A 13323-nucleotide genomic window follows, 5' to 3' on the forward strand; every position below is an offset into this window, starting at 1 on the left:
ATATATATATATATATATATATATACATATATGTGTATAGAATCGAAGGGCCTTTGAGTCAACCTAGCTAAAACCAAAGTCCTAATAAGTAGGAAGGTAGATAAAACACAAACCCCTTCAGGTAGATGGCCCTGCTCAATATGTAGAAAAGGTGTAGGTAGTAACTCTATAAGATGTACCCAGTGCAAGCTATGGACACATAAGAGGTGCAGCAATATCAAAGGCAGGTTAACTAGGAAGTAAACAAACAGGAAACAACTTCTGTTTCATTCCAGGGAGAAAAACTAGAAGTACTTGATAGCTTCCGCTATCTGGGTGACCAAGTTAGTAGTGGGGGTGGGTGTGCTGAAAGTGTAGCTGCTAGAATAAGAATAGCCTGGGTAAAGATCAGAGAGCTCTTACCTCTGCTGGCGACAAAGGGAGTCTGTATGACGCATGTGTACGAACAGCCATGCTACATGGCAGTGAAACATGGGCTGTGACTGCTGAGGACATGCGTAAGCTCGCAAGGAATATATATATATATATATATATATATATATGCAATTTGGTGCCCCACTGTTGATATTTGTTTCTGCATAACTTTCTGAGAAATATAGGTTTTTCATGAAACCTTGCAAAGATGTATTTTCGAAAGTGTAGATTATAATTATGTTAATAACATTTATTTTTTTGCGGGAGATGAGTTTCGGGGCACCATTTTGTAGTTATACCTAAATATATTTATGATATGGTTGAAGGAGCTTCATGTTTCACTCTCTATCGCTCTCTAGATTAGAACTTACATGAGAATACATGAATATTGCAACACAAAAATCATTTTCTAAGGCATTCTAGGTAAACAGCTGTTCATCATCTCTATTACAGTCTTACATTATTAAGTCAAGACATAAGAGCTTTGTGTTAGTATCTCAACGCTTTCATTGCACCAAAAAAGGAGACTCTGCACGTTCGTTCAACATGGAAGAAATAATAGCTGAAATGTCATCATATCGGCATGAAAGAATACCGTATCATCCTTTTATCCACTTTCTACTATCTTTAAAAAATAGGACATTGAATGGTGTAACCTGAGTTACGCTGTGTTTGAATAAAATGTGAGACAGTCATGCTTCAAAAACCAAAAACTCAATCCAGGAAGTCGGTTGTTCTAACCCTGAACGTACTCGAAATAACAGATATTTGAACAGCCAAATCTATTGGTTTCCTGTGATCGGTCTGGAGTGGAAATATTCTGTGGGTAACCGACGGCGATTTGTAGTGTCCTGTAGGTAGCTTTTCCACAGTTGTGTGTGTTCCATTGTTTCATTTGTCATATTTCATAGAGAACTAAAGCGGCGAGGTGGCAGGAACATTAGCACGCCGGGCAAAATGCTTAGCAGCATTTCGTCTGTCTCTACGTTCTGAGTTCAAATTCCGCTGAGGTCAACTTTGCCTTTCATCCTTTTGGGGTCGATAAAATAAGTACCAGTTGAACAATGGGGCCGTTGTAATCGACTTACCCTCTCCCCTGAAATTGCTGGCTTTGTGCCAAAATTTGAAACCAATATATTATTGAGTATTAAAGCAACAAGGTGACAGAATCGTTAACACGTTGGGCAAAATGCTTAGCAATATTTCGTCTATCTTCGTGTTCTGAACTCAAATTCCATTGAGGTCCACTTTACCAGTTGAACAATGGGGCCTTTGTAATCGACTTACCCTCTCCCCAGAAATTGCTGGCTTTACTTTCTGAGTTCAAATTCCGCCGAGGTCGACTTTGCCTTTCATCCTTTCGGGATCGATAAATTAAGTACCAGTGGAGTACTGGTGTCGATCTAATCGACTGGCCCCCTCCCCCAAAATTTCAGGCCTTGTGTCTAGAGTAGAAAAGAATATTGGGAGCTAACTTTATTATGTATAGAGTCACGTCTCCGAAGCAAGGGAGACAACTCTGAATACAGGCAAAGGACGCCAATCTTATAACTGGCGAAATGGTAGAAACAAGAACACCAAAGTAAAATGGCTACGGTTTTTATTTCCCTCTTCTCTACGTTCTTAGTTTCAGTTCCACGAAGATCAACGTTGTTTTTCAGTCGTCTGAGTTCGATACACTGGTTTAGTTGTACAACACTTTGGATTTTGAGGTGAACCTGGTTTTGTGTTTGTTTCAGCCTACATTGATTCAATCTCCAGTGTGACGAGCTTCAACAACGAGGTGCAATACAAGCTGGAGCTTATCTGTTGGTTGCCAAAATTGTTTAGATTGGAGAAGCAAGAGAATGAAGAACCTTTCTTGAAAATTATTCAGAGTTTGGATGCGATTAAAGATATTTATCCCGAATCCTTTTTGGAAGAGACAACAGAATTTTTTACACAGCTCAAGAAACAAGTGAGTATTTATGTATATTAGTGTTTGTGTGTCTTTGTGTATGCGTGTTTGTGTGTGTGTGTGTATGTATGTGTGATTTTGTGTGTGTGTCTATATGGAGTGCAGACAGAGTCAAATGATTAAATAATTCTCTATGTACTCTTGAGCTCCTGGGTTCAGTCCCACTGTGCAGCACCTTAGCAAAGTGTATTCTGCTATAACATTGCATCCATCCAATGCTTGTCAGTGAAATTAGGTACATGGAAACCGTGTGGAAGCCTATTGAACAGACTATAACTGTAATTCAAAAATGTGGCCTTGTCACACACTGTGTGTCATGCACATTCTGCCTGAAGATTATGGTAAGCGTTTGAATGTCTGTAGAATAGTCAGCCACTTACATTGTAATGCAAGAAATAGGAGATTCCATTCATCATTATTTAACATTCACTTCCCCATGTTTGCATAGAATTTGTTGAGAATTTTCTTTGGTCAGAAGCTTCTCCTGTTACTAACCCTCACTTATATCCAAACAAGGTCATATTTTCCCATGACCAGACATGTTTTTCACAGAAACTGAAGCTTGGAAATGAATGACTCTTCTTATATGATGGATACACTTGTCTACAACTATCAGACAATATCTAGACAAGGAGACACAAACACACACATACGTAATGGGATTTTTTAAGTTTCTATCTACCTAATGCACTCATAAGGCTTTGAGGGATATAGGAATATAGTAGAAAACACTTGCTCAAGGTGCCATGCAGTGGGACTGAACCCAGACCCATGTGGTTGGGAAGCAAACTTCTAAACCACACAGGTATACCTGCATCTGATGATCAACCAACAAAAATCAGAATAAGTGGATGATTGATTTTTACCGTGTATTTTTTCCATACCACCAATGGTTGGCTCTGCCTTACAATCATTATAGAGCCATTTGTTACAATCACAATCCTCTCTCATATTGTTTGTTAAGACCCAACTTTCTTTGAGATGTGGCACCACCACTTCTCATGTCTTCCAGATTTACCTTCTGTTGTCATTACCTGACAACACCTTCTCATTTCACTCTCATTGTTCATTTACATCACATGGTCATACACATGTAACCAGCTTCTCCTGCACTCATCCGCTCATGTTATTAATGGCAGTGTCATTAGCACACTGCACAAAATGCTTAATGGCATTTCTTTTGGCTGTGCGTTCTGAGTTCAAATTCCACCAAAGTCAACTTCATTGTTTTTCCTCTCAGGATTAACAAAATAGGTACCGGTTGAGCCCTGGGGTTGTAGTTGATGAGCCTCTTCCCCACGAAATTCCAGGCCTTGTGTCTAGAGTAGAATGAATTATTTCATACCTGGCTGCTCCAGGTATGAAATGGCTGCTCCATCAGCTCATTTGTACTCTGTCTGCCATACAAACTAACATTGTTAAATAATTGGGTTATGTTCTCTCAAGTGCATTGGTGCTGCAACTGCATAGACAGGGTGCATCGAATGAAGAACTGCACCTGACTGCTTGACCCAAAGCTATTCTGTCTCCTCTTCTCTCTGCTGCTTTTCCCCGAATGCTTCAGAGCTGGTTGGTCTTATGTCACTTTCACAAAGGTATTTCTCCAGCCCCCCCTCTTCACTTCTCTCCCATTCCTGCTTGTTGTGGCCAACACCTCCCAAGTCCTGTTCTACTCTGCTACTGCCTTTTCTTTCTTGTCCACAACATTGCTCATGCCTTTCATGCAGTGATTGTTGGGTGGGGTGGGGGCCTGAGTGTCAATGACAAAGGCAGCAAGGAGGACATTCATCATCATCATATTCATCATTACCACCAACACCAACATCAATATTGCTGCCATTGCTATCACCACTATCATCATCATTATTGCCTCCTCCTCCTCCTCCGCCGCCGCCGCCAATTTATATTTGTTATTCAAACCTGTCAATGTTTGGATAGGACCATTCTATCTCCCCCTCTCACCAGTCCTTATTAGCCAATGTAATCTATTTGACAAGGTCCAACCTCTTGAGACTAGATCTTCCCCCATTTTCTCCCCCCATTTTCCTCAGTCTCCATCGTCTGCAGGTTTCTTCCTCTTGGACCATTTGGTTCTTTCTACTTAACCCCTTCCCTGTTCATAAGTTGGTCATAAACGTCCATGCTTGTTTACAGACTTTTAATTTAGCCCTTGTTTCAGACAATCTCAGTAACTTTAAGATTTCCTTTCTTAAGTCTCAAGTTACTCTGGCAGTGGAATTAAATTGTGAAAGGACGCCAGAGAAATATGAATAGAGAAGACAGTCAAAGAGTTAGGGTGAAATACCCATATTCATCTGCAATGATTTTAACTGTTTGCCTGGCCAAAGCATTTCATAAGTCTGTCCTTAACATCCATACTTGTTTTCCAATTTTAATCAGCCTTTCTTTCATACATTCTGAGTAATATGAAACTTCCTTATCATAAGTCCCAAGTGGTTGAGAAAAACATCATCATCATCATTTGCCTGTCCTGTATCTCACTTTTTATACAAAGGACATATTTCTCTGGCAGTGTCACTCCCATTACTGAAGAGGAGTAGCCTGCAAGAGCCCTGTGCTGGTGTCACATAAAAAGCTCTTGTGCTGGCATCAAAGCCACATCAGAATCAGCCATCACACTGCATGGGTTGGATGATTTAACCAGAGCTAGCAAGCTTGTGAGCTGCACCAGATTTCAGTCAAATTTGGCTTGGTTTTTGTGTCGGGATGCCTTTCCTAACATGCCAACCACTTTACAGTGTATGACAGATGCTTTTGATGTGGCTTTTTATGGGTGCTTTTACATGATGCTAGCACAGGGCTCTTGTAGGATATTCCTCGTCAATAACAGGAGTGACATTGTCAGAGAAATATGTCCTTTGTACGAAATGTGAAATACAGAACAGGCAAATGGTTAAAAACCATCATGGTGATATTGACATCCTCAGAAAATACCAGCAATAACAAAGATTATTAATATTCTTCCTCCATTTTTCCGGTTCCTATTTATGTTTACAAACACTTCTTTCCATTTTTATATCAGTGTATTCTTCTCTGCTCGCAAGAAGTTGGTTTTGTTGCAGCAAAGAATCTCTCCAAAAAACTGGCAAGTGAAAGCAAACTTAACAAGGTAAGTTCAGAAAGACCACACACCAGCTTATCATTGTTCTTATTTCTTGTGTTAATATTGATTTCCAATGTTGGCACAAGGCTAGCAATTTCAGGGGAGGGGGCAAATCGATTATATCAGCCCCAGTACTCAACTGGTACTTATTTTGTTGACTCCCAAAAGGATGAAAGGTGGCATTTGAACTCAGAATGTGAAGTCGGCAGAAATGCCATTTCTTTCATTAATATCGGTGAAATATTTGTGATTCTCTTCATTGTTATAATGGATCTTTGTCATTTTTGACGAGTATTCAGGTGTTCAATCTTCCGAATTACCTGCATTTAAGTGGCTGAGTACTCCACAGATGTGTGTACTGTTTGTGTAATTCTTAGGCAGAATCGGCACAATGCAGTGTGACAAGGCCAGACTTTTGGATTATGGGTAAAATATAGCCGAGGCACTCCCATACAGTTTCCATCTTCTCAATTTCATTTATGAGACTAGTATTGGCTTGAGGCTTTGGTGAAAAGAAGACCAAGAAGAAAAGGGGGAAAAAACCCCCAAAAAACAAACCACTGGTCCCAGATGCCCTGCAATGAGATTGAACCAGGAACCTTATGATTTCAAAGCAAACTTCTTAATCATTTGGCAATACTACTACATCTACCAAAACGCACAGCAATACATTTAGAGCTTTGATAGAAAACCTTCTCAGTATTTGTTCCAAATTTCTGCACTTTGAGTTCAAATCCTACCAAGGTCAGCTATTCCTTTCATCCCTTTTGTGGGGTCAATAGAAAATTATTAATAAGGGGAATGGATTGGTGGAAATGTAAAAGGGTCGCGTGAGAGGCTTTTGTAGCATGTGTTCTGGTACATTGCATTCTGACTGAGAGCAAACACTTGTGAGGATACCAATGTCAAACTGTATCAACCTAAGTCAGCAGCTTTTTCCTTGGATAAACATTGGTGACATGAAGAAGGGAAACTTGTATTATGCATGGGCACCTCTGGTCTTCCTCAAAAATGTCTTGTTGTCCAGATCTGTACATATATATATATATATATATATATATATATTGCAGATACTTGGTCCACACTGACCAATGAAGTTCTTGTACATATTATGCTGTTGTTATCATTTTGATGAACAGTTATGTTCTTGAATGTCCAACTAAAACTTTGTCAAGGGACGATGCTAAATTGTCCATTAAGTTGCTCAATGTAGCGTTGAAAATATTTCTAAAGAAATAAGTTGTGAGGAAACAACAGGACATCATCATCATTATTATTTTAACATTTACTTTCCCATGCTTGTATAGGTTGGATACAGTTTGTTAAATCAGATGGATGCCTTTCCTGTCACCAACCTTCACCTGTTTCCAATCAAGGTAATATTTCCCCACAACCAGAGACACACATACGCACATATATGTATGTGTATTTTATCATTTATGATTATTCTGCTGAGGTCGACTTTGCCTTTCATCCTTTTGGGGTCGATAAAATAAGTACCAGTTGAACACTGGGGTTGATGTAATCGACTCATCCCCACCTCTCCCAAACTGCCCTTGTGGCAAAAATTTGAAATAATTATCTATTAAACGATTAGGCAGTGAAGCTTGGCAGACTCGTTAGCATGCCAGACAAAATGTTTAGCAGCATTTCATCTTTACATTCTGAGTTCAAATTCCCCCATACTCAATTTAGCCTTTCATTCTACTGGGGTTGATCAAATAAATCCTGGTTGGATACTGGGGGTCAATGTAATCGACTTAACCCCTTTCCTGAAATTGCTGATCTTGAGGCAAAATTTGAAATCATTATTTATTAAATAACAAAAAGGAACTTGTATTCCTTTTTAATCAAGCAATCCCTTTCATTAGTTTACTTCAAGACATTAACTCTAAAACTGAATATTCATCCCTCCCTGTAGATTTTCCACAAGTAAACACTAGTAAAACCCTGTGAGGGGCCAGTGTCCTATCTAGGAGCTGGGGAATATATGGTATATACTTGAGTAATAGTTGATCTCATGTAAAAGTCGGCACCCTATTTTAGGCCAAAAATTGGGAATTTTCCAAAGACCCTGTATAAAAGTCAACCCCAGTATTTCACAAACAACAGGACAACATTTGTGGGTCAAGGTACCGTATTATCCTGTATGTAGAAATAACACTGTTGCAATGTTGTGTGGCTACCTTACTGTAGCCACCTCTATAAGTGGAATGCTTGGTGTTTATAATGGAATGCTCGGTGCTTATAGTAAAACACCATTGTTGATGGATGCTACATCGCCATCACTAAAATGTATGCACAGGATATGTTGCAAGCCTGCATACATCTTCCAGCACAATAAACACATGCATCATACACTTGTTGTTTACATTGTGAGAAACGTGTTTCACAGACAGCATTATTGGTGAAAAACAGCAAACACCACTGCACAAGACATCCTGCAAAGTTTTTTTTTAAAGTGAAAGTGTAAATATAAGAGTTTTGTGGTCTTGTTTCTGGGTTTTGATATATAATAGAAAGTGTGTTTTGGTGCATAGAATTGGTAATATTACTGTAATTCATTGTGTTTTTGTTTTTATTCATTTAGAGATCAGTTGGGTTTCTGCTGCTGATACGGTAATTCGGATTCTAATTTGAATTTCAGCCCCTCAGAAGTACTATCCATGTTATAGTCAACCCCATAAATTTGACTTTTACATGAGTATGTACGGTATAAGCCACAGAATCCAGAGAACCAACCTTATGAGCCTAGGGCTCAGCAAGGACCTTTCGATTCTCTTTGTTTTTTTTCTTTCATGAATATGGAATACAAAGTAAAACTAGACCATACTTCCTTTAAGTACATAATTATTTCATTTATTTTAATCAATTGAGACTTAACTACATAAATTCACAATCGCAGAATAATGCTAATAATATAGCCTGAACAAGATAAACTATCTCTATTTTGCAGAGAAAAGTGTAGGTGGCTAGCTAGCCACCTACACTTTTCTCTGCAAAATAGGGATAGTTTATCCTGTTCAGGCTATATTTTTAGCATTATTCTGCGATTGAGAATTTAAAATCACTTCTTTAACTTTCTAAAAGACATCTCAACGCTTCTAAAAGCAAACTTCGCTTGTTTATTTACATTTGTCGTAATTTGAATTTTTACATAAATTCAGTTTAAAAATTATTTTTTATTAGTTGTTTCGCTTGCATTTGTTGATTGTCAAACTCCTCTCACTTTTCATCGAAAGTACAGGTAGTATAATCAACATCTGTGTTTTAACGTCCATTTTTTCCATGCTTGCATGGGTTAGACAGAGTTTATTGAGATGGATTTACGATGGCCTGATGTCCTTCCTGCCATCAACCCTCTCCTGTTTCCAAATAAGGTAATATTTCCCTCATGGCCAGACATCTTCTGCAGACTACTAGAAGTGAACGACACTGCTTGTAGGACAGTGACACTCGTTTACAATTACAATCTTGGCGTTGGGAAGGGCATTCAACCGTAAAAACCATGCCAAATCAGATTGGAAGCTGGGACAGCTCTCTGGCTTATCAGTTTCAGTCAAACTGGCCAAACCCATGCCAGCATGGAAAGTAGACGCTAAATGATGATGAACATTGTCAAGACAAGGACACACACACACACACACACACACACACACACACACACGCATATACAGGTACAGACATGGCTGTGTGGTAAGAAATTTGCCTCCCAATTACATAGTTCATTGTTCAGTCCCATTGTGTGGCACCTTGGGCAAATATCCTCTATTATAACCCTGGGTCGAGCAACGCCCTCTAGGTGGATCTGGTAGATGGAAACTGAAAAAGTACTATTTGTGTGTGTGTGTGTGTGTGTGTGACGTTGTCTTAACATTGCATGATAATTATAAAATGAGCATCTCCATGCAAGGAATGTTATTCATTTCCAATATTCTGCAAGATGTCTGGTCATGGAGAAATATTACTTTACTTGGAAACAGGTAAGGGTTGGTGACATAAAGAGCATCCAGCCGTCGAAAATCTACCTCAAGAAACTCTGTTTGACCCATGCACGCATGGAAAAGTGGACGTTAAAACATTGCCGATGATATACCTGTACTTTTAACGAAAGGTGAGTAAATGCAACACACTTGATGGACCTCAGTTTCATGCACAAAGTCGACTAACTCCATGCTAAAGAAAATGACATTTGCTTAATGCACCATGTAGTAGAATTGAACCCGGGTCCTTCTGAGTACATCTAATTTAGACTCATTGACAATTCCGGTGTTACCATTCTTTCAGTTCCGATCGATTCCGTTTAGTACGAAGGAACACAAGAACAACGAAAAACATCTTTGTTGTATTAAATGTATATATATATTATTCAAGGGAAGTAACTCTAGCATCCAATTTAGACTCCTCGACAACTCGGACGTTACTATTATTCGCGTATTCTCTCAGTTCCGATTTAATTTGTCCACGTTAATTAGTAAAATTAATGAATTTGGATATGAGGAATCAGACTTTTCAAGGCTGCTCAATCATGTATGAAAGAGGAGAGGCCTCACCATCTTTATCCTTCAGATAATGGGCTTCATGTATTTATGAAATATATTATCATCATCATCGTTTAACGTTTGCTTTCCAAACTGGCATGCACCTACGTATATGTGTGTGTTTATGTGTGTGTGTGTGTATGTGAGTGTATGTGTGTGTGTATGTATGTCTATGTATATATATATATATATATACTGGAGTAAGCACATAAATGTGCAACAAGGTGGAAAAAGAGCACTCAAATACGGGAGGTAGAATAATATGCTTTATTTGAAAGCAACAGAAATAAAAAACTGTTACTCGGAGTTGCACGTTCCCATTCATCGGACAGTTTTGTTAGAAATGGGAAAGAAATGACGATGCAATCAAAACTAATATAAAATTAAAACATGGATCTGTTTCATTGGTCGTTTCAAATAACGGTCTTAGGCATGCAATGAACAAAACAAATGAATTCAATATAGATTCATCCTATTTTTTTTAAAATCAAAGAAAACCTTAAATTGAAAAGTGGGTTCAAAATACATATTGTAAATAATTATATTCGGATTATTGCTCAATTAGCACATTAAAATTAAAATGAGTGGCTGTGTGGTAAGTTGCTTGCTTACCAACCACATGGTTCCGTGTTCAGTCCCACTGCGTGGCACCTTGGGCAAGTGTCTTCTACTATAGCCTCGGGCCGACCAAAGCCTTGTGAGTAGATTTGGTAGACGGAAACTGAAAGAAGCTTGTCGTATATATGTATATATATATATGTATATATGTGTGTGTGTGTGTATTTGTGTGTCTGTGTTTGTCCCCCAACATCGCTTGACAACCGATGGTGGTGTGTTTACATCCCCGTAACTTAGCGGTTCGGCAAAAGACATCGATAGAATAAGTACTAGGCATCCAAAGAATAAATCCTGGGGTCGATTAGCTCGACTAAAGGCGGTGTTCCAGCATGGCCGCAGTCAAATGACTGAAACAAGTAAAAAAGAGTAAAAAGAGAGAGCTGCATTAAAATAAAAAATAAAAATTCTACAACAGTATCTATGCATACTAGACTATCTACAACATACATATATACATCAAAATACACAGATGCATATGTACAGACAATATACGTATATAGGCATATATTTGCAAGACATAAATACATGCACGAATATGCATGTATACACAAACACATATGCACGCAATCATGCTTGCATACGAAAATTATTCAGCGTTGCAAAAGGCAAGTGTATCTTAAACTTATGGAGGGGGGTGTGGAAGTAAGGGTTAGGAAGAGTAACGTATAGATAAAGGACGTTACTAATGTAGAAAGGGAGAAAGTATGGTTTTCATGAGGAAGGAAAGAAACATCATCATCATCATCATCATCGTTTAATGTCTGCCTTCCATGCTGGCATGGGTTGGACGATTTGACTGAGGACTGGTGAAACCAGATGGCTACACCAGGCTCCAATCTGATTTGGCAGAGTTTCTACAGCTGGATGCCCTTCCTAATGCCAACCACTCTGAGAGTGTAGTAGGTGCTTTTACGTGCCACCGGCACAAAGGCCAGTCAGGCGGTACTGGCAACGGCCACGCTCAAAATGGTGTATTTTACGTGCCACCTGCACAGGAGCCAGTTCGGCGGCACTGGCAACGATCTCGCTCGAATGTCTTTACACGTGCCATCTGGCGTAAGTGCCAGGAAGGCGATGCTGGGCACAGGTGCCATTGACGGTTTCACTTTCACTTGCCCCAATAAGTCTTCGCAAGCCCAAACAAAGGAGAGAAAGAAGGAAAGAAAGAGAAAGAAGGAAAGAAAGAGGGAAGTGTAGTGTATATAACAAACATACACAAAATTGGATTACGTATATATGTGTATACAAAAATGTATATTAGCATCACGTATACAGATATATAGGGATATGTACGCGAATACACACAAATATAATTGTATACGTGCGTGTAAATTTTATTTTAATTTTAATGTGTTAATTGAGCAATAGTTCGAATATAAATGAAAACATAGAAAACGAACTTTTTTTCGAGCAACGAAAAAAAACAGAGAAACGAGACATGCAACATAAAGAATGTACCCCTTCTTCATTTTCTTTGCATTCATAATAATTTTTCCATCGTCTTGGCTCAACAGCCCTCACCGTTTGTTTTTACTGTCTTGTTCTCACTGTCCTGTTCTTCTTAACACTTTCACTTTCCGCAAAAAATCCCAAATTTTATTTAATTTGTTTTGCAGGAAGAACTGCTTCAACAAAGTCGCGTATTGTCCTCGCCTTCGAAACGTAGAGAAGATGAAACAGGGACAACTGACGAAGGGGTAAACTCTTTTTGTTGCATGTCTCGTTTCTCTGTTTTTTTTCGTTGTTTGAAAAATGTTCGTTTTCTATGTTTTCGTTTCTCATTGTGTTTAATGTTTTTTTTAAGTCTTGTACCCATATATGCATGTATATATACATATATATGTAGGTATGTATGATCGAATGCCAGGCATCCTTTTCCAAGTAAGTTTTATCTTCTCTGTCTATCTCTCTCTCCCTCTCTTGTTCTTCATCCTTTCTGTTTTTCTCTCCCGCTCTTTCTCTTTACTTCTCTGCCTTTCACTGTTCCCTCTCTCTCTCTCTCACTCTTCCTCCTTAACCCTCTTGTCGCTGACACGTGACGAAAGGGGATCTCTCTTTCTGTCCACTGCCTTCCTAAAAAAAAAGACGTGCTTTTTTCTGTCTCTTCTCTCATGGCCCGTCTACCTAGCGTTCATAATAATTTCAACAGCCCTCACTGTTTGTTCTCACTGTCCTGTTCTTCTTAACACTCACCCTCCGCAAAAAATCACAAATTTTATTTAATTTGTTTTGCAGGAAGAACAAAGTCACGTATTGTCCTCTCCTTCGGAACGCGGAGTAGATGAAACAGAGACAACTGACAAAGGGGTATACTCTTTATGTTGCATGTCTCGTTTCTCTGTTTGTTTTTTTCATTGTTCGAAACAAAGTTTGTTTTCTATGTTTTCATTTTTATGTTTTCGTTTCTCATTGTGTTTAACGGTTTTTTGATGTCCTGTACCCATATATGCATGTATATATACATATATATGTAGGTCTGTACATATATGTATGTATATATGCATATATTTAAAAGCACCCACTACACTCTCTGAGTGGTTGGTGTTAGGAAGGGCATCCAGCTGTAGAAACTCTGCCAAATTAGATTGGAGCCTGGTGTTGCCATCCGGTTTCACCAGTCCTCAGTCAAATCGTCCAACCCATGCTAGCATGGAAAGCGGACGTTAAAC

The 13323-nt window shown here is 38.8% G+C and overlaps 1 protein-coding gene across 4 annotated transcripts in view; it reads left to right on the forward strand.

Annotated features, from left to right (window-relative positions):
* The window catches only part of LOC106873135 (uncharacterized), a 42366-nt gene that overhangs the window by 9989 nt on the left and 19054 nt on the right, over positions 1–13323 (forward strand). For 2 of the 4 annotated variants that reach the window (XR_008266537.1, XM_014920361.2), the window contains exons 2-5: positions 2154–2371; positions 5415–5501; positions 12271–12351; positions 12890–12961. Coding sequence is in view for 3 of the 4 variants with exons in the window: in XM_014920361.2 (XP_014775847.2) it covers positions 2154–2371; positions 5415–5501; positions 12271–12351; positions 12890–12961 (458 nt within the window). In the remaining variant the exon portion in view is untranslated. The remainder of the gene's footprint in view (positions 1–2153; positions 2372–5414; positions 5502–12270; positions 12352–12889; positions 12962–13323) is intronic. The other 2 variants (XM_052975746.1, XM_052975748.1) reach the window with 2 other exon arrangements.

The sequence above is a fragment of the Octopus bimaculoides genome, chromosome 22 (genome assembly GCF_001194135.2).
Source record: "Octopus bimaculoides isolate UCB-OBI-ISO-001 chromosome 22, ASM119413v2, whole genome shotgun sequence".
Taxonomy (NCBI): Eukaryota; Metazoa; Mollusca; class Cephalopoda; order Octopoda; family Octopodidae; genus Octopus; species Octopus bimaculoides.